The 22,589-nt window shown below is 40.6% G+C and overlaps 1 protein-coding gene across 1 annotated transcript in view; it reads left to right on the forward strand.

Annotated features, from left to right (window-relative positions):
• Positions 1 to 21,690, forward strand: part of CDC123 (cell division cycle 123) — a 43,209-nt gene extending 21,519 nt beyond the window's left edge. The window contains exons 7-13 of the mRNA XM_006208852.4: positions 6,691 to 6,739; positions 8,803 to 8,878; positions 10,396 to 10,518; positions 11,410 to 11,438; positions 18,830 to 18,958; positions 20,558 to 20,695; positions 21,452 to 21,690. Coding sequence (XP_006208914.1) covers positions 6,691 to 6,739; positions 8,803 to 8,878; positions 10,396 to 10,518; positions 11,410 to 11,438; positions 18,830 to 18,958; positions 20,558 to 20,695; positions 21,452 to 21,478 — 571 coding nt within the window. The 3' untranslated portion in view covers positions 21,479 to 21,690. The remainder of the gene's footprint in view (positions 1 to 6,690; positions 6,740 to 8,802; positions 8,879 to 10,395; positions 10,519 to 11,409; positions 11,439 to 18,829; positions 18,959 to 20,557; positions 20,696 to 21,451) is intronic.
• The last annotated feature ends 899 nt before the right edge of the window (positions 21,691 to 22,589 follow it).

Here is a 22,589-nt window from a genome sequence, read left to right on the forward strand (position 1 = left end):
CCCAATCACCCTTAATTCAGTATCATTTTTTTACCTTTTCTTCACCACTGGTGAGAATCTGTGTACGTGAACTCTTATTTTGGATCCTGCTGAGCAATAAAATCTTTAGCATCAGAACTTTGAAGCTTAATTTCCCCCTGGTGCTTTGTTTTTCTTTTATATTTCTGCCCATGACTTAAATTTTTTTTCCTATATACTTAAGAATTGTTTACCATGAGATATAATGTCGTAACCTTCTGACTTTTTAGGAAAGCTTGTCCATGAAGATTAGCCCCAGTAGACACCTGGGCGGCGTGCCCCTTTGAAGCAGTCCTGCTTCTGTGTACTGCCGCTTTACAGAGCTTCACTGTGCTGTTTTCTCTTTACAAAGGAAAATGATCACATTGCGATCTCAGTGGATTCACGCAACACCTAAGCTGTCTAGTCAGCTCACTGAATTACCATTCTCAGAGTACACGAATGCTGTGATGTCTCCTTCCTCCATTCCTGCCACATTTTCTGATCCAGATTAGAGAACTCTCACTGTCTGAGTAGGTGTCATTGTAAATCTGTTCCTCCCATCCCAGAACCTCACACCTTATCCATAACACATAGGACTCCTCTTCATGTGAAGTCTTTTCCGCTAGAGGGGTCCCTTGTTCCCACCTCCATGGTGCTCTTTTTTGTTCAGTACATTTCTTAGTTGCAGTGCAGCTCATCCTATACACATGTCCTTTCCTATCATTTTCCTCCTTTCCTAGTAACAAAGCATAGGACACACTTATCTTATCTTCTCTAGACTACTTCCATATTTTTTCTGATTGTGCAAGTTGCCCTAGTTCCACACATGTGCATCCTTATCATTGAACGAGCTGCATTTGTTTTCTTTCAACTTGTGAAACAGTTGGAACATCATGATAAAAACTGTGTGTTGATCACAGTTACAAAGCTCACAGAAAAAACTACGTCAATCTTAAGCCATGGTCAGGGCATCATGAATGTGCCAAAAGGTGGCATTCCTGTCATCAGTGCCAGCTAAGCACAGTTCTTACAGTTTTTGGCTTTTTTCTCTTCCTTTCTTTCTTTTTCTTTTCAAAACTTCTGATCCAGAACATTGCTCTCCAAAATTCCTGTTAACTGGGTAATTGTAAAATGTATTAAAAACATACTGGCATAATTTCGTGGTAGCTTTCATCCAAGTAGACCTTTGTTTTTTGTTTTTTTGTTTTTCCTTTTTTCAAAATAAAATCTTTACCATTATTGTCTCTGAAAATTCTTTTATTTTGTAATGCATATTGTAGATTATGTAATGTTAATTACTTAATAACACGTTTATTTTGACGTTTTAATAGCTAGAGGAGCTGAAATTACTTGCCAAGAATTAGGAGTTTATCATGAAACATAGGAGCCTCCTTTCTACCTAGACTGTAAACCAATGACTTTGATTTAATACTGCTTTCTCAGGGTACCTTGTTGAAAATTTCAAAGAAACACCAGTGTTGCAATAGGAAACATACCGTAGTGTAACTGCAGAACACCAGAGACGGAGAGAGAGAAAAGGCAAATTACGTAGAAACAGCAGTAGAGGTGTCAGCAGATTTCTCAACAGAAATTTTGTTTCATCTAGTTCGGCCTCTGCAGGGAGGCACTGGGTCGTCGGCAGTGGGGGAGGATATGGAGCAGATGTCTACATTGTTTCTCCTTTACTTGGGATGCTTATGAATCTAGGACGTAGACTAATTCTGAGTTATAACAAGGAATTGTCTTAACAGTTGCCCACCTTCCAAAGTGATCTCAAATGATTTCATATTAGTTCATCATTCAGACAAATTTCCATGTGTTATTTAAGGTATTTTTTTTTTACATTTTTTATTGATTCATAATCATTTTACAGTGTTGCGTCAAATTCCAGTGTTCAGCACAATTTTTCAGTCATTCATGGACATACGCACACTCATTGTCACATTTTTTTCTCTGATTTATCATAACATTTTGTGTATATTTCCCTGTGCTATACAGTGTAATCTTGTTTCTCTATTCTACAATTTTGAAATCCCAGTCTATCCCTTCCCACCCTCTACCCCCCCCCCCCCCCGGTAACCACAAGTCTGTATTCTCTGTCCATGAGTCTATTTCTGTCCTGTATTTATGCTTTGTTTTTGTTTGTTTGTTTTTGTTTTTTAGATTCCACATATGAGCGATCTCATATGGTATTTTTTTTCCTCTTTCTGGCTTACTTCACTTAGAATGACATTCTCTAGGAGCATCCATGTTGCTGCAAATGGCATTACGTTGTCGGTTTTTATGGCTGAGTAGTATTCCATTGTATAAATACACCACATCTTCTTTATCTAGTCACCTATTGATGGACATTTAGGTTGTTTCCATGTTTTGGCTATTGTAAATAGTGCTGCTATGAACATTGGGGTGCAGGTGTCATCCTGAAGTAGATTTCCTTCTGGGTAAAGTATTTGTTGAGTTAACACAGGGGAGGTATTAGGTATTATGATGTATTTCTTGCTTTTGCTCATAAATAAATTTATAATACATGTTATAATTTTGTATTATATGCTGAGTTGGAATTTGATAATCTGTACTAGTTCTTACCATGGCTTTTTAGTTATGTGCTTATAGAAACAAAAGCTAAAGTAGATTTAACGACTCAGTATTCCTTCTCTGTAAATTGCTTTCCTTGATCAGTGACTTGCTGTTACCTCTCTGAGGTACCTCTTTCTTTTGGCGGTTGGGAAAGTGTTATTTTTGGAAATGAGATAATCAGGTTTTTTCCTCCATTGCAGATGTAAATTTTTGGATCATCCGTGTTCTTGGTTCAGTCAGTTAAGGGAATAGTACAAACATTTTTATGTTTGATATGACTGAAGCTATTTTATTGTTCCTGTTAGGATACTTTCATTTTCTGTGAGTATTGTTTCTACTGGTATTATCAAGGTAGTAAGTAGCCTTGATTTAAGGATTTATTTCTTTTTCTTTTTTTAGTGTAACCTGGAATTTTGGAACTTAATTTATATAAGGATTGTAAAAATTTAAGTGTTAATACTAATTATCTTAACTCACTTATGCTTTTTAAACCAACTTCCTCCAGAATATAAATGGAATTTAAATATTCATAGGCAATTCTTTGCAGTATTTCAGCTGAGCTTCTGAAAATGTTACTGTTGACCTTCGCATTCAGTCTTAATTAGATGGCTCTGCACTTTCGTCTCCTTTCAGGGATGAGACTTGGCCATCTGGTTAATCATCTTAATAAGAAAAAGCCTTGTGCAGTAATCGCACATAACACATATGTTCTCACATCAACCTTTTGAAACTAGTCAAGGTTTTTAAATAACATTAAATGTTAAACCAGTCACCACTTAAAAAAATAACGTTACAGGATGGTAAAATGCAAGTGTGTTTTATAAGGTATACCTATTTTAAAGTAGCAAATGAAGATTAACCAAGGGTTGAAATCAATATTTGTAGAAATGGAGAAGCATTAAAAAATTTAGATAATGAAGACCTGTATTGGAAATGTTCCTTTTGGTTTTCCTGTAGAATTTTTAAAGTAGGTAGATATAGAGCCTTAATCTACCTGTTTATAGAATAATATATAGTATTAAGAGCTAGCCTCTATAATCAGATTTATAAAAAATATGGCACCCACATGGTTAAAATCACATTTCAAGGATTAAAATGGTAGTAGTCCTGTTACATTAACCATTAAGATAGTGCCGTGTTAATTTGTTTATTTGAGTTCCTTTGTCATTTTTCTTTCCCCATCTCTCTTGAATATTTTAGATACATTTAAATTAAGGAAAGATAGGCAATTCAGTTTTATGATAAAAAGCTGGTGGTTAGTTGGAAGCTAAAATATTAACTTTGAAAAAAATTGAGGTGTAATTGTCCAAAGATTATATTAGTTTCAGGTGTACAAGTTAATGATTTTTTTGTATATATTGCAAAATGTGAAATATTAACTTTTAAAGTAAACTTGAATTGCCTGCTTCTTATAAGAGCAGTACATGTACACTTTGTACTTTTATGTATTGTCTAATTCTTCAAAATTAAACATCAGAATAAAAGCAATGTGTATTTGAGGTGATAAGTATAATGTTAGAAATCTACAGACAAGCAGCAGAAGAAATGAACAGTCACTGCTAGGGAAGAACTGTTGTCAACGTTCTAAAAATGATCACTGTGTCATGCATGCTTTAAAAGAGGAGATTGTACTGAATGTAGTTTTGTGACTGTTTTTATTGTTTAAAAACGTACTATATTGTGAACGTTCTCTCCTGTGAAAAATTTCTCTTACCACGTAATTTTTTATTGCGCAAAACAATGTATTGATTTTTGACACATTTTTCATCTTTTCATGGAGAATTTTAAAAAGAGTTGAAGAAAAATGTTATAAGGATTAGGTGAATTTTTAGTATATATGTAATTTTTACAATGTAATTGTTTACCAATTTAAATATTTAGGCTATTAAACTAGGGGGGGAAAGGTGAGGGAATCTTCTAAAATAAAGAAAAATTTATTATGTAGAACTATTGAAAGAGATGATCAAGGTCATATGTGTTTCTCAGGGTCCATCCAGTGTTTGTGGGTTTTTAGGTTTTCTTAAGTGAAATCTGAGAGCTTTCACAGCAGCTCTAGAAGCTCCGCCCCTGAGGGAAGCAGTTCCACGTGTAGTTTAGTGCCCTGCCACCACTTCATTGACTTCTCGTGTGATGAACGTGGACAATAATAGTAGCACTTTCTCCCAGGACTGTTGCAAGGATTAAATGAGGTAGCAAATGTAAATGCTTCCTCTGGTGCCTGTTCGCTAATACAGTGAAAACCTGCTCCTTTCAACAAAGCAGCCTGTGTGTTCCTTTCTTTGTCATTCAGATTGTATTCCTTGATTCTCAACTGTTAATGGCAATGAAAGTTCTTATTTTTGGACGTTCTTACCCAGCCACATTATTTGTTTGTTATTGTTTGTAGCATAAACCATAAATGATTGCAGAGAATTCCAACTTAATTAGATATGCAGGGAAATTTAAAAGCTTTTCGAGCTCAATTTCACTTGCAAATTGCCGAAGACATCTTTAAAACTACTTTTTGGTTTGCTAGTGTATCTTCTTCATAAAAATGTCCCTTGACTGCCTGTTTTGCTTATTCTTCAGTTGTTACTTTTCCCCAGAATTCTGTCACCTGCATGAGGTGATTGCTTCTGTCTACTTCCTTGACGTTGATTCTTACAACCGCCTGATGATTATTTCCAGATGGTTATCTGCAACTCCACCCTGTCTTCTGAGTTTCCTTATTCCAGTTGTTTACTAGACATCTGTCTGTGGTTCTCCCAGGATGTGTCCCACTCTGGACACCCAGATGTAGTCATTTCCCCTTTTCCTCCCTATCCCTCCCCCAGCACCTGCTTTCCCTTCTGTCCAAGTAAATGGCCTTCGCATCACCATCCAGCTTGTCCTCAAGGCCAGCCACCCCAGTCGTCCAGCCTCTTTCTTCCTCACCCTGCACTTTGAGTCAGTCACCACATAACACAGACTTTGTCTCCTAAATATCTTTATGTAGGGCTTCTTTCCCTCTCCCTCTCATGGCCATTGCATCAGTGGGGCCCTTGTCTCTCCCGAGAACTGTTGCAACAAGCCTTCTGACTGGTCTCTGTCTCCCAACTTGCCCCCTCCGTCCCCAGGCGCCCAGCACCATCACCGCTGTGATAGTCCTCAAGCCTGTGTGCTCTGATGTCCCTCAGATATTTAGAAACTTTTAACCCTGTCCCCCCCACTGTCTGTGTAATAAAGTACAACTCCCTGAGTGGGCCAGCGAGACCCTTCATGATCTGGTGCTACTTGTCCAGAATTTCTCTCCAACCCTCCAACCTCATCTTTTGGTGAATTCTCCCCTCGCGTCCCACATCCCTCGATACGGTCTCCGGTAATTCTCTGCAGCCCCTCCTCCCTGTCGCATGAGGCTTTCCTGACTCCCAGCTCCCCTTCCCCGCACATAGCAGAGTAATCACTTCTCCCTTCGTGCCGCCAGAGTGTTTTTATTTTCATTTGCAGTGTTTTGAAATTCTTTGTCTGCTCGTTAGTCTTTCCTCACCAGACCAGCCTCCTGAAGGACAAGCGACTCTTAGTCATTTGAGCACTCAAGGCCTGGCCAGCCCCCGACAAGGTGGGGATTTAATAAAGGATATGAAAAACTCTTCGTGAAGCTGACGGTTTATTTTAAGGGAGAAGTAATATACTTAACGGAGGAATGAATGATTCTATGAATTATTTCTTAAATGGCACATGGGGGAAGGATTAGGTTAACTGTATGGCTGTAGATGGCAGAGTTGATGCTGGCCGAGAACCAGATCCCGGTCCAGCCGGGAAGCAGGGCACAGAGAGGACTGCGGTTAGACAGTCTGGCTTGTCTTGGGGACTGTGTGTGGTCTTTTCTGGGTCTTAGCTTTTTTTAAATGGACAGAAAACTGGAGATTCTAGTAGCTCACATGGTTGTTTTGAGGACCAATGAAATAACATTTCAGGGTGCCTAGGCTAACTCCTGACCCTGACTAGTGCTTAATTCAGTGAATTTGAATTAGTTTTCTGTTACTGGATTCTTTTAATTAAACCTTACTCTCCTTTTAAATATAAGCAGTGTGTGTTCATAAACTGATGCTATAAAAACAAGATTCAATTGCTTTTTTTTTTTTTGCCTCAAAGATTTATTCATTGTACTGATGATTCTCCAGATCCCTGTATAGAATATGAGGTAAGAACCTTTTTTTAAAAATCTTGATGAAGTTGATAATCCTAAATGAAGATGTTTGGAGAATTGCTGTTTATTCTTAAGTGAAATGAATCCAGTTTTTTGGACTAAATTCTCTAGGAACTTAGAGCCATTGGATTTTTTAATTTATGAAATATATACATAAAATATATGTTTTATATATATATAAATATATATATATAAATATATGTATGTGTGTATATATATATATACACATACACACACCCCCAGTATATATGCAGTATGAACATACTATAGAATATTTTATTTTGTAATAAAAGAAACACCTTTATACTAACTGTCCATCTTAACCTGTTTAAGCTTTTTTAACCTGGTTTACAAGGAAAAGTAGTCATCACCATTTTACCATTTAGGTCCAGTGGACCTTTTTATTTTTTTTTATATTGTTCACTCACTTTACAGATTACATACTGAAGAAAACAAAAGGATCACGAAAAACTTTTTACTTTTTGTATTTTTTTCAACCACAGTGTATCCAAAATGTTTCAATAAAGATTACACAGATTTTCCAAAACCTTAATGTCAGTTTGCAACAATTGCATGTTTCTTTGCTGTTTTAATAAAGATGACTGTAGCCGTAAAAAATATATTTGTGGGTTTCAGGTTTTAATAGATAACAACAGGGTAATCTTTTAGTGTGGGGTTCTTCATTTAATAATTAGGTTCTTTTCAAAAATACAGCACACGTAAAACTTGACTAATACTTCATAATGATGAAAATTGAAATCAGTGCATTTTAAATTTCTAAGACATACTTTAACAATAGTTTGGTTTTTTTTTTTTAAAGAAAAGCAACTTCCTATCAAAAACTTAACAATACAAGAAAGTATGAGGAATCTACCACCCGTATTAATTAGCATTTTGGCCTTCAACTTCCCTTGAGATGTTTGTGCGTGTTTGTGTGTGTGTGTGTGTGTGTATACACACTCTTCATGATGCTTTGTATGCCACTTTTTTTCCTCCACCTCTGGCATAGTATGAGCATTTTCACAGTTCATTAGATATTTTTTATATCATGATTTTTAGTGACTGCTTAGAGATTTGCCATTTCATTTTTCATTTGACAGACATTTCCTCAGCACCTGCTAGGTGTTCCATACTTGTTCTGGGAACACAAAGTTAAAAAGACCCAGAAGAGAGACTTGTGTCAAATTATCATAGAACAACAGGGATATATGGGCTTTCTCTCAAGTGTCATGTACGAGAAACTGTGGGAGGCACAGTAGGAAGGGCCTGGGCCCATTGGGGGATTCCAGGAATGGGGCCGAGAGCAATTCACCATCTCCTAGGTCTTGAGGGGCAGAGAGCTGTGTGCCAGGATGAGAGAGGCTGGGGGCACTAGCCAGTGATTAGTGAATACTTCAGAAGGACAGGACTAGTTTTTTTCCAAAGAACATTTAAAAACAAACTCCGAAACATACATCTGTCATCCATACTGTTTATAAATTGCAGCAATATGAGAATTTGCACAAATTAAATAATCAATCACAGTAATAAGACCCATTTATGACTTGGGCCATTGGTACAATTGTTTTACCTTAAAATAATGGGAAAATCATAGAAGAGTTATGGTGAGTCTTTGTGATAAGCCATAATAATTTTATCAGAGTAAATAGTACAGAATGATGCTTAAGGTAGATAACTTTGAAGTTATTTTATTTTCTGATATTCATAAAGGAGTAAGGAACGTATGAATTACAGGGCAGCTTGCATCCCAACAATGATAAGATTTACCTTCGTCATTCTTTGAGTTGCATTATGTTAGAATTCCCCAAATGATAAATAAGTGACAAAAAGGCACTTTGTCATCAAGAGTTTTAACACAGTTTCCCCTATTCTGTTAGGCTAGTAGATTGTAACTCGATTCCCTGCATCTCATGTCAGGAATGTTTCATTATGCCTTTTTTTGAAAAAACCATTTGATAACAGCAGTTAAGCCACAGTCTTGACATCAAATTGTCTACTAGACTAGTGAATGTCCTCTAATTACGTAGTTGGATTACTTTTTTTCCCTTTGTCTGCAGCTTGTCCTTCGAAAATGGTGCGAATTAATTCCTGGGGCTGAGTTCAGATGTTTTGTCAAGGAAAATAAGCTTATTGGTGAGTTTTTTTTTTTTAACCTTTGTAAGTAATCGTTAAAAAAAGTAAAGCTTTTGATGGAAATAAATTACTTAGTAATTAAGACAGGGTAACAGTCAGTTTTTATCTCAGATGCTGCCTGTCAGCAGTTGGCACGGACTGTCTGGAATGCTCTGTTGACGATGATCATGAGGCCACATTCCCTTCCTATAGGAAATCATGTCTGTCTGGATTCCAGAGGCATAGGTGATGGTCTTCACCATCCCCAGTTTAGGATGTGTATAATACCACCTACCTTCTCTTTGGGGCTTTCCTAAGTATTACTAGCAACACACTGCTTATTTTAAGCATCATAAAAAGCCCAGTTTTTGAACTTTATTTCTACCCAGAGAAAATACGTGAACAAGTATGTGCATTACTTTAAAAGCCGCCCATTTTCTTTCCTCTCAGGTTATTATTTTGTCTGCTATGATACACCCAAGTTAAACATTGAAAATAACTTGCTCTTACTTTGTCTAAGCACATTTTCCTTGAGGTAAAACTGATCATCAACCAAGAAAGTGTGATTTGAACAGAATCATATCAACACTGTTTGTTTATTTAATGTGATATTGACATGTATTAACTTACCTAAAATAAACTTGGGGTATTCGAATTTATCATGTTACTAGATATTCCTGAATGAAAAACTGCAATGTAAGTGCAACTAAAGAAGGGAGTCATGGCGGGGGCAGTGTAGCTCAGTGGTAGAGCATGTGCTTAGCATGCACGAGGTCCTGGATTTAGTCCCCAACAGCTCCATTAAAAATAAATAAACCTAATTACTTCCCCCCTCTAAACAAACTAACCCCTCAAAAAAGAATGGAGTCCTACATATGATTAAGAAATTGGATGGAAGTCCTCCTTTCAGAGTAGAGAACTTTTTCCTAGATGTGGAGCAAACTGAAGGAGTTTTTACAGTACTCCCTTCTGTGTATTTGGAATATCAGCAAGTCACTCTGAAGAAAGGAATGTTTACTTTTCCACGGCCTGAAACATCAGGCTTGTGAAGGCGGGACAGCACGTATGAACAGGAAAAACAGGCTGCGTCCGTGCAATGCACTAGGAACATGAAAGACATACAGTGATAGATATTTCACATTTTCTCAAAGAAAATGGAAAAGAATGCCAACTTTTAGAGAGTTCACTGGAAAAAATGAACTGACTGTGTGCAGGTTTAAAATTTCTTTCATATTTTACCCAATAAACATTTTTATGACTTTGAATTCTTTCCCTTTTACTAAATAAAAGTAACTGCCATTTCTAAAGTAAGAATGCATGGCAAGATGGAACTTCAGGGTTCACCGGTCCATATGAACCTTTATAACTGGTAAGTTTTGTTATCTGTATAAAATGCTGAGTAATGTATAATGCAGGCCTCATCTGATTGGTCTTCTGGTCTACTTTAATGGTTCTTTCAAAAAGAGGTTCAAATCACATTTTGATGTTTCGGAAAAGAATATTATATATTAACAGAATATAAAATATTTTCTTGTTAGGTATTTCTCAGAGAGACTACACACAATACTATGATCATATTTCCAAACAAAAGGAAGAGATTTGCAGATGCATACAAGACTTTTTCAAGAAACACATACAGTATAAATTCTTAGATGAAGACTGTGAGTATTTTTTACTGACCCAGTGAAATGCATGTTACTGAACCTTATTTCACAGTGGTGTATATTTTAAAATTGGATTTGAAAAACTATTTTAAGCATTTTGCTGTATTACGGTATTGCTTGATGGATTGGCATGTTGATTTTACCTTTTTAAACCAGAGTCCCTTTTTAGTACTGAGACAGTTCTCTCTCCTGTCTTTCGAGGTATTTTATTATCCATCTCAGAGAGTCTCTACAGAGAACCAGATGCTTCTGTTATTAGGACTAAAATCAGCTGGTTGACTTACCTACCTTTCTAGGTTTTTTATTTGAATGACCAGATAGCACTAGTTACGAAGCAAATATTTGTGAGTTGTTAATAAGAACTGAAGGTTTATTGTGTATGAGAAAGTTTTCATGCATCGTCAAATTATATCTTCTGTGGTTTACACTTTTCTACTTGCCAAGCCTGGGGTCTATGACAGATTTGACTTTTAAAAAAGATTAATCATGCCATAAGCACAGCTAGATTTTATGCTTTCCTACTACAGGTTTGGCTCATTTAATTCCCCATCAAATAGCAAGTTCCTGATGCACCTTTCACTAGTGTGGGTAACCTGTCTGTAATGGTGAACCGGTTGAGGCAATGTCGGTGTCTGGTTTGAATTTTTAAATATAAGGGATGATGGCTGAGGATGAGGAAAGAAAAGCAAAATTATGGAAATGAAACATTGCAGGATGCCTCTTTATAGTTTGAAGTTTTGAGATGTAGAAGCATGAAGTCCTCAAGGTCAACAATCTAGTCTTCTGTGTGAGTAGCTGATAATAAAATGTATTTTAATTTTCAAAAGGAGACTCAGTTCATGGAAATAGTAGTTCACTGTTAACTTTGAGTCTTTTTCTCCTTTGCAGTTGTATTCGATATATATAGAGACAGTAGGGTAAGTAAAAAATAATATTTGATATGCTTTAAACACATAGGCATTCTATATGTGAAGGGCTCACTGCTCAAAAAATATTTCCTCAGATCAACTAAGGTATTTGACGTACACAGTGGACAAGAATCTCCCCTTAAAATATCCTTAACACTGGGAGACACGGTGTCTTCCATCATTACGAGTCACAAGTTCAGGGATTATTGATGTAACAGACGGCTAAACGCCACCCTCTGCCCTCCTTTTCCTGGGGTCTGCGCCTGCTTAAAATAGTTCAGTTCACACTCTTCAGTGTGGCCAGGAGTTTGTCACTTGATGTTTAGATGGTTATTTTCAATCACCTGAAAGGTAATTGAGTCACTTGTACCTTTAGACTGAAGATGAGGATTTGAGTGATCTATGTTTATTCTGTAATTCTAAAGTGATGGAAACTTCTGTAATGAAACAGAAAACAAAAACCTGACCTAATAAATCTTGCAGCAAAGATTTCACTATGAAGACATGCAAGAGAAATTTGGGTCACTGAGGGTCCTATGATGGTGCTCACTGACTTAGCTGTGCAGAGGACAGCAGGTGTGTTTTCCAAGTACGTGACCCATATGTTTCCTAAACGTTACCCACAGTGTTCTCATTCCTTCTCCACACCCATGTCACCTCACTGTTGTGTTGCTTGTGATAGCTTTGAATCATTTTTTTGGACACAAGGATATGGCCTGTATGATCACGTCCTGAAATAACTTAACTGTTTACTCTCCTCTGTGGAGCTGAAGACATCAGTTACTCTGTTTTCACCTCTCTGTCTTGAAGGGGGATGGCATCTCTTAAGTTAGAAAGGGAGCTATAAATTGAGCTGTGATAAAGAAGAGGGATGTTACCTGGCAGAATTCCAACTTAGTGGAAACAAACCTAGAGAAGGGATGGGGAGCCGTTGTGGTGGAATGGCTGCGACCTGAGCTGTGGGAGCTCAGGGCTCCATTCCAGCCTCTGCCTCTGACAGCCAGACACCGGCCACGTCCGGTCACTCACGCGCCCACCATTTATCGAGAGCCTGTGATAGGTTAGATGCTGTGCTTCTAACAAGATGATGTCTCGACCTTCAAGGAGCTTACCTTGGAGACTTCCACCTGCCAGGGAACTGGCCTGGTCAAAAGCAGGAACAAATCAGTCAGTGAGGGAGTAGACCTAGCCCTTCACCCTGAGTGTGCAGCTCAGAAGAACTTTATTCTTACTTAATTCAGGACCTCCTGTAGTCCACACAACCCTGTGAAGTATGTGTCATTTGTTCCCATGTTACAGATACTAAACCTAAAGCAATTATATTTTTCACTCATAATTTCTTCAAATACATTTTCCATTCCCTTTTATCTTCCTTCTCCTTCTGGGACCCCTGTTATGTGTAGATTGGTTCGCTTGGTATTATCCCCTAGGTCTCATATGTTGCTTTCATTTTTTTTATTTGTCTTTCTGTCTGCTGTTCTGATCAGGTGATTTCCATTATTCCGTCTTCCAGATCACTTACTCGTTCTTCTGCATTATTTAGTTTGCTGTTTATTGCCTTTAGCTCAGCTTTCATCTCAGCAATTGAGTTTTCTGATTTTCATTGGCTCCTCTTTATAGTTTCTAGTTCCTTGTCACAGTGATCTGCGTTTCTGTTGAGAGCCTTTTTAGCTCCTTCAGTATTTTTATTACCTCCTTTCCGAACTTGGGATCTGGTAGACTGGAGAGGCCTGTTTCATTGTTTTTTTGAGGGATTTCTCTTGCTTTAGTTAGGCATCTGCTTCTTCATTTTACTTATATTTCTCTGACTCTGAATTTAGGAGAAACAGTTGTGTGCTGCAGTCTTGAGGGCTGTTTTCCTGTGAGAGTGTCCCCGGGTAGCCTGCATGCATCTAATACTTTTGTGCGAGGGCTGTTTTTAGTGTGAGTGGCTGCCATGTCTTTCCTCCACGTGTGCTGGCTGTGACCCCCTTGACAAGGGGTGTGACTGGTGCCGTGGTGACCAGAGCCTGCACTGGGTGTTGAGGAGGGCCTCCTCTTTGCTCTCTGGTTGTCACAGCCCAGTTGGGGGCCAGGTCTAATCCCCAGTTGCTGGAGGAGAAGTCCTCAGATCGGTTTCTGAGCTGCGGTGTGAGGTGGGCAGGACTAGAGCACTTCTGCTGGGAAAGGAGCTGCTAAGTCTTTCTCCTCAGGAGCTGTCCCCCGGGCAGTGCACACCATGGTGTCACCTGTCACCTGTTGTGCGGGCTCCCAGAGTGCACTGTGGTTGGCGCTGCCCTCGCCCCGCCTCAGCTGTGGGAATGCAGGCAGTTAGGCCAGATGTCCCTCAGGTGCTGTGCTCACAAAGCCACCAACACGGATCTGGTGGTGCAGATCCGCCGAAGTCAGGTACCAGGATCCGCACATCGTCACACACCTAGACCTGCTGTGGGAGCCAAGGGATCAGCCCAGACCCCAGCCCTGCCTCCACGTGCACACGCCCATGGAGCCCTCAGCTTGAAGCAGTTCTGTCTTAATGCAGTTATATTTAATGGCATTTGCAGATTTGTAGCTTGCCCGGGTCTCTCACTGTTTCCCTGGCACACGCCCAGGTAGGTCTGCTGTGATGTTCGGGAGGGCCGGCCAGTCAATGGAAATGTGTAGTTTGGTGAAAGAGTTATGTAGATGTCTTAAGTGAAGTTAGACGTGTCCATAAGTAATTACTGCTGGGATCTTACAGAACTGAAAGCAGCCATGTGCTTTCAAAGTGGGAAACCTGCCAGTACAAACATCCTGACAGCTTCTGAGAAGAGATACGAGCCGTGACGTCAGGCTCACTTGTATTCACTCAGTGCATGGTCTCAGACACATAATTTTACAACCATTCTTGCGACAGAACTAACTCTTCTTTTATGGTGGTCTCTGACATGAAGTGTAACTGGAGTGTGTTTGGGCTTGGCAGCACGTCGATGTGTCTGCTTTCTGCTGGCGCCCGGGCAAGGTGCCTCAGTATGGATAGGTTCTAACCCCACGTATGTCAGAGCCGTGGCCACCCAGCCATCAGGGCTGGGGTGAGGCCTTGGAATGTGTATTTTAAGAAGCTCCTTGAGCAATGATAACACATAACTGGAATTTAGAATAACGACCTTAGATACTTGAAAAATGATTCATTCGGGTCCCCTTATGGATTCTTTTTGGTGATAGTTACTGTTTTGTTACTAATTTCATTGCTTTTGGGGATGAATATGTCTGCCCTTGAGTCTTGGATATTGTTGAGAATGGATTTGCAACTTGGTCACTTTTTCATAACTCTCCTGTGTGTGATTGAAAAATGAAAGTACAGTTTCTAATGTTAAAGTATTTTGTAGGTGTTTTGTTGGATTAAGCATATTAATAATGTTAAAATCTTCTGTGTGTTATGAATGAAGTGATGTCTGAGGATCCCTTCAAAGCAGTGCAGATTTGGGGGAACAGGTGGGCTATAGATGAAACAAAACCAGCCACAGATTCGACAAGAGAACTGTGGAAACTGATGGAAGGCACATGGGCTCCTTGTACTATTTTGTCTGCTTTTGTTTATATTTCAACTTTTCCATGTAAAAACTTTTTTTTTTAACTTTAAAAAGCATGAAAAAAAATCTACATCTTTCCTAATTTTGTCTACTTAATTTATCAGTTACCGAACAGGGTATATTGAAACCTCCTGCTTTCTAGTTCTGTCTTTTTTTGTGTTACATACTTTGGGGTTATGTTCTTCAACAAATGCTAGTTCGTGATGGTTTTGTTTTCCCAGTGAATTCTCATCCTTAGGCAGTGACCCTCTCTGTCCCTAGTAACACACTGGTGCTTTTTGCATTAAAGTGTGTTTTGTCTGATTAATACTGTTGCTAGTTTTCTTTTGGTCTTAGAATGTATCTTTTTTCAGTCTTTTTATTTTTAGCCGTTAGGTTTTAGGTGTGCATTTGTGTCTTGTAAAGTAGTGTGTTGCTGGGTTTTGTTTTTTCATTCAGTGACAGTTCCTGGTTTTAACGGGCAAGTGTAGTTTGTATTGATCATATTTGATATTTGAATGTTTTCCAGCGTATTTTCTTGACTGTTTTGATTTGCTTTGCTTTCCTATGCTTTTTTTTAATCCTTTTATTTATATTACTGTTTTTTCTTTATTCTTTCCACCCTCTCCCCCAATTATTTTGAAGTTTGGCTTTTTATTTCTGTTATTTTGGTAGTTTATCATTAAATCTTAATATGGGTAATTAATAAGCTCTAAAGTTAATTTCACCTCCTGTCACCCTCATAATGCAAGGACCTTGGAACACTAGTTCCTGGCACCCATTTTGGTCTCATGTGATTTCTGAATTTTCGTTCAGCTTTGGATTTATCCCGCAAATTACGCATTGCTGTCACTGTTCAGTTTCTTTGCTCACCAGTGCTTTTTGCTTCTCACTGCTTTTTGGATCCAGTTTCTTTCTGACAGCACGTCCTTGAGTAGTTAAGTCCCTCTGCTGTTGGCTGGGGAAGGTTTTGTTTCAGTTTTGGGCGTGAATGACGATCTTAGCTGAGTACTGAATTGTCAGTTGACCAGTTCTGTTGCCTCAGCACCTGGAACACACTGTCCCATTGTGGTCGACTTTCCTTTCCTTTCCATTTTTCTCTTTTGTCTTTTTGCCATACTTTCAAAGTCTAAGAATTCATTTCTTTTGTCAGTTATGGAGAATCTCAGGTACTTTTTCAAACACTGTGTCTTCCTTCTCTGTCCTCCGGCCTCTGGGATCTGATGAGAGGTGTGCTGGCGCGTCTCCTCGCCTCCTTTCCCCCCTGTTCCTCTCGGTGCTGTGCTGTGCGGTTCCTCAGCTGTGCTCCAGTTCACTGGTTCTCTTCCAGCCACGTCTCATTTGATTCTTTTAACCTTTTTACTGTGTTTTAAATCATAGCAGCTAGATTTTTTCATTTCTGCAGATTTTGTTTGGTGACTTTTTCAATTCTGCCTATTCCTTTTTTCATAGTATCTTGGTTTTAGGGCTTTGATTTCTTTCATATTTTCAGTCGTTTAAAACTGCTGAATTTTTTTGGTCAGATTTTTTGAGATACAGTTTTCGTAAAGTTCACCATTTGTAGCGTCTGTGAGTTTTGACAGACGCGTCCAGCCGTGTGACCACGGCCGCAGCGAGGACGCACAGCTGCTCCAGCGCCGCCCCGGGCTCCTCGTGAGCCGCCCCAGCCCCCGGCGGACACCGGTCCAGAACTCGCAGAGTCTTAAAACTTTTAATTGATGATACATTCACGTAGCTCAAAAATCAAATCAGTGTGAAAATACACACAGAAGGTCCGCTCTCCCCCCGCCGCTCGGCACTGCTACAGGGACGCTTGCGTTTGTTTCTGCTGGATCCTTGCGGTATTTCTCGATGCAGAACCAAGCAGCACACTCAGTTTTTTCCCATCTTTCTTACACAAGAGTTAGCATATGATACACACTTGGACCTTGCTTTTTGCACTTTTTTAAAGCAATGTATCTCGGAGGGCTTTCTAGTTTCTTACATGGCTGTGTGTGTGTGTGTGTTCTGGTCTGGACTGAGCTCTTTAAAGGAGTAGATTCTGTGTTACTGATCTTTATACCTCAATGCCTGGCACCGTGTTTGGTGCCTAGAGATTTGCTTGGGAGGACTTGGTGGGTGGTGAGTTGGTGGATATTAGGAAGGTCAGTGTGGCCACTTTTATCTGATGGATCACCTACAGCAACTTCTCAGGATGTCCTGTTTCCGAGGTATGACATGAAAAACGTGTTATAGGTATAAAATCCTCATCTTGATAGTTTTAGGCCTGATTACGGCTGGTTTATTTTTCTTTAGATTAGAGGATGGCTTCTGACTCACAGAACAGATTCTGCCAGCCATCAGTCCTAACAGCGGTGATCTTACTTGTTTTTTTCACACTGTGGCAAAGTTTTAGTTTATGGAGTCAATATCCTGATACAGATGCAGCGAGTTTTTTTTCTTTAAAAAAAAAAGAAAAAATATAATGAGATGGTTTTACTGGTTATAAAAACTCAAGTAGAAAGGGTTTGAAGGTTAGAAAATACTCATTTTGTTAAAATAGCATGCAGTATACCAAAGACAAAAGAGTCATCGCCCAAAAAGCAAAGCTGACATCGTACGAAGGGGTTGATTGATGGCTGACATTACTTCACACATTGAGAGAACGTCTGAGTGGGCACCAGACTGAGGTGAGGATACAACTCAAGTGGCGAGAAGGAGCTGCAGGATTTCTCCTGGGGATCCTAAAAACTAGGACACTTGGCCAAACAGCGTATGGTACAGACTTCCTGTGATGGTTCTCTGCCGCTCACGAGAGGTTTCTAGTTTGGAGCTAGTGCTAATAGATGTTTCATCTGTCTTAAGTTTTTCCTTGAACCCAGATGAGAAATAGTCCTAGGTGTTAGTGATGCGGGCTCAGCAGTCTAGTTCCTTAGGTATTTGTAATTTTACGCACGCGTGTCTGATCAAGACAAGATTGCTACATATTTGCAGAAAAAAAACTACCAACAACCAAACAGTCCAATTATACGAATTTCTCAATGAGAAAGATCAAGAGGTGCAAAGACAGAAGTTTCCAGGAAACGTTTATCTACCAAATGGCACATGCGTCTCTGTGATCAGATGTGTTGGCTCTGATTTCCCAGCAGGATTTTGCAGATTCCCCGGCTCATTTATGGCTGTGCTCTCCCACTTTATACTAAGATGCCACTGTGTCTGACTAACCTGGTCTGACCAGATCAGAGCTGTTTTTTCCCTGAGGCTGGTCCTATCACGCTGTCCATCACTTCTCTCTCAGTTGGAGAAGACTGACTGTTTCTTTCAAAGGTTGATACATTGTTTTAATTTCATCTCCCTTTCCTATGTCATCAAGTTCTATCACGCAGAGAAGATAGTTATTACATTGAAATTAAAGACAACTGAGCTTTTTCTTAAGTCTTTCGTATGTTTAACAAAAAATAAAAAACAGCCCTTTCCAGCAGCCTCTCAGGGTTCAGGAACGGTGCTGAGAGCTGCTTCCTTGGGAAGGGTAACTGAAGACACCCTCAAGCGTCCCAGCTACCCTGCTTTGGGGGAAACACTTTGTGAGGGTGTCCTTTTACCTGCTTGGATTTTTGATGTGACTTCCCCCCATGTCCTGGGGCAGGAGTTGGAAGATATGTCTCCGTCAGGGCGCTCTCTTCTAGGTCTTTCCTCTGCCTTCCCTTTGGGTCTGTGCCTCCTTGACTTAGACAGGTGGCCCTTTCTCAGGTGGTACTTGGAGGAACTGCCGTTCGAAATAAATGATAAGGTTTTTAAGATTATATTTTGGATAAAATTATACGACCTTTCTGATAAGACAGATGACTTGGTTTCATCTTATGCTCATGAGACTTTCTGTCTGTGCTGCAGGGCAAGGTGTGGCTGATTGATTTTAATCCGTTTGGTGAAGTGACAGATTCGCTGCTGTTTACATGGGATGAGCTGATATCTGGAAGAAACCTAAAGGGAGATTTTACTGAAGGAGAAGCTCTGGAGCAGGTGAGATGATGAAGAGGGTCCACAGCCAACCTCTCAGGCCACTGAGCAACTGCTCGCTTGTCCTTTGGGCAGGAACACAGATTTACTCAGAGACACTGGCCCCCAGCAGTGATGGGAGAAGCGTGTGCTTTGTGACTTACTCACTTAAGTTGGTCTGAAGAAATGAGGTCACCTGATAGATTTTTTTCTTGTTTTTCTTTTTCTTGGCTCCTCTGTCCTGCCCACCTGGGAGAACCCTGACTCTGGTCTGTCTACTCTGGTGCCAGCCCCAGGCTGATAGAGGGGTGTCGCTCTGACACACAGATGGGAGCTCTTCCCCATCCCAATCCCCGACTTCCCACGGGCTGTCACTACCACCTGCGTGTCCCTCACCAGCATCCTCTCCCCTCTCCACTCTCTCCTTTCTCCCCATCTCCACAGCCACACCGTCTTACAGCAACAACTTTGTCTTGCTTTTTTTCTGCTTATAAAAGTAGTGCATGCTCATTTTTAAATTAAATTTGAAAGTCACCCATCATCTTACCACCCAGTGTTTGTATTTTGTCTGTAGCATGCCTATTCAAATGAGGCACTACGTGTGCAGTCCTGTCTGCTCAGTGCTTCATTTCCTGCTGTCTTGTGTTTTCTGCCTTTTACAGAATAGTTTTCTCTTCACCTGACTAGCCGTCTAAAGGGGAGCCTACATGGTTCTTTTCTCATCGTAGCGCCCTGTTGTTTAGTTTTTATAACCCATTTTACTATCTGGATCAGCCTTGTGAGTTTATTTATTTGCTTGCTCGTTGGCTTTCTGCCATTCTTGCTGACCAGCTTTTCTCCCATCCTGAGAACAAGGTCCAGCACACAGTAGGTGTTTGATGAGTACTTGTCAGATGGCTGGTCTGTCCCAAGAGACAGCCTGCTTTGTAGGGCTCTGTGGTCCTGTTCTGTGCCAGCTCCATCTGCTGGACTCCAGCTGTCCCTCCCCTAGACAGCTGCCGCCTGGGAAGCCCACACCCAAGGCCTCTGCTCGGAAGTTCTTTCCGGCACCAGGCACCGTGTAAATAGCCTGTGCAAGACTCTAGGCAAGTACGTTAAAGAATGTGAAGGCCCGTTAAATAGGATCCCTGCATTTGCAGACATAAAAGTCTGACAGAGACCCGCAAAGAAGTAAGTTAAATGACATGAGAAAAGAACAGAAGGCTTAGGAGTTCGGAGCCCTGGTTTGCCCCACGGTTATTCTCGCAGGCAGCCCTTCCCAGCCGTGCGCCTGCGGAAAACAGTCATGGTGGTAAAGCCTGCTGGCCCGTCTGGGACTGCTCCGCGCCGGAGATGAGTAGCCTCGGCCTGTGAGAGACCCGCCCATCCGCACCGCAGCCCTCAGGGGTCCGCCTGGCTCCCCCAGACTCTGTCTTCACATACGTTGTATTCTTACATTCTTGTGAGTCTGTGGAAGTGTTTTTCAAAAGTCTTGGTGTTTGCTTTTGCTTCAGAATTGCGTTTCCTTCCCTGCCTAGTACAAAAGCGGACACAGAGTGGAGTGCTAAGCTAGGCTCTTTTTCAGTCCGGAGAACAGACTTGAAAAGGAGCGTTCTCACCGACTCCCCTCTTCCCTTTGTGAAGGACTCCCCGGCCTTCCGTTGCACCAACAGCGAAGTCACAGTGCAGCCGAGTCCCTACCTGAGCTATCGGCTGCCCAAGGACTTCGTGGACCTCTCGACCGGCGAAGACGCTCACAAACTCATAGATTTCCTGAAACTGGTAAAGTTCACGTATGCTTAGTGCGCTGGTTCGTCTCTGCTTTCACACAGACTTTTTGCTGTTTCATTTCAGTCCTATACCACGTAGGCTTTTATTTGATTGGGAACTAAAGGGACAGAATTACTGAGTCAGGTCATTTTTAATGAAAAATGCAAAGTTAGCTGAAGGAATCATTGATTGACAGAAAACCTTTTTATGGTGTGATGCTTTTGAATGATTTTCATAATACTTCTAATTTTGAACAAAGTGTATACAGTTGACCCTTAAATAAACAGAGGAAAATCAGCATATAACTTAGAGCCAGCCCTCCACACACCCACGGAGTCAACCAGTGCGGTCTTGTAGTAACTGTAGAATTTACTCTGGGAAAAAAACCCGCACGTAAGTGGACCCGTGTGGTTCAGACCCGTGTTGTTCAAGGGTCAGCTGTGTACACTGTTACAGGTCTGAGAGAGCAGGGCTCCTCCAGGGGGAACGTGAGCATCTATGTCTGCGTGGGTCTCTGTGTGGTAATATTTGTACACAAAGAAGAAAGAGAAGAAGATGTTCACACAGTGAGGGTAGCGTGCCCAGGAGCCAGAGTGATAAACCAGCCTAGGGAGCTATGGAAGGCATGCTTCTCCATGCCGGTTTTCAACCACATCTTTTGCCAAGGCCTCCGGAAGGTCATAACTCGCCAACAGAAAAAGTGATCTCAGTCGAACAGATGTCCAGCGGGAAGGTGCTGTTTTAATGTCTCGTGGTTTCCTTTGACAGAAGAGAAATCAGCAAGAGGATGCCTGATGACGTGCCAGAGCTGAAGGCCAAGTCACAGCGGAAGCAGCGCTGCTGCTGGGGGCCGGACGCCATTCACAGCCTCCTATTAACCCGGGGCAGGGGGGCTGGGGGAGCAGGATGGAAATCAGCAGCTTTTTATATTCATGTATAAAGCTGGGGGGAAATGGAGGGGCTTTGCTACATGTAGAAATCACATAATAAAATAGATCTTAAACACAGGAGACCGACGTCTTCTGATGATGAAGTACGTTCTGTGAAATGCCGCCTTCTTTTCTGTTTCGATTCATCTCTGTTTCTCATGCTGTCATTGTTTTGTTTTTTATACCTGTCAGGTAGCTGGGCAAGTTCATATGTGTTATACAGAAACGGGTTCTTTCTTAATATTATTTTTGCATTGGAAAAATAGAACCTTATATCCCTAGAGAAATATTTTTTCCTACTTTGAGGATTTTCTTGTAATTTTTCTGTCAACTTAGCTTCGGTTTGGGTATAGTTAAAATAATACAGACTTCTCAGACTATCCACCATGAAAATTTCAGTACCTTAACTAACCACCTTCATATATACTAGTGAAACCGTCACAGAGTTAATTATAATTTGGCCTTTTTAACAGTTATTGGAATTTTGGGGAGGAAGGGTGAATTTTTTAGGCTACCATCGTAGCAGTTATTCTTCAGGGTCCTAACTGATGACGATACATCCATGATACCTGACTTACTCAGCACCTCCAAAATGCCACGACCCTCTGCTAAGTGTTCTTTATGGGTCATTTTACTTCACGAAACAAGCAGTTTGAAGGAAGCAGACGTTAGTTTCCCACAGTATCTGTCTCATGTGGTTTCAAAGGATATTTTACTAATCAGAGGTATGTTTCTCAGCATCATCAGAGAAAGTGTGAGGCTCCCACAGATACAGAGGGGAGTAGCACAGCGTCTCCCCTCCCATGCAGTTAGGGCAGATCCTGTCTGGTGGGGTGGCAGCGAAAATAATCAGCAAACCATCTAGAACAGAAATAGAACAGAGTTTTATTTGAGCCAAACTGAGAACTACAGCCTAGAAGACAGCCTCTCAGATAACTCTGCGGAATTGCTCTGGAGAAGCAAGGAGACTGTCTTCG

This window comes from Vicugna pacos, chromosome 35 (genome assembly GCF_048564905.1).
Source record: "Vicugna pacos chromosome 35, VicPac4, whole genome shotgun sequence".
NCBI lineage: Eukaryota > Metazoa > Chordata > Mammalia > Artiodactyla > Camelidae > Vicugna > Vicugna pacos.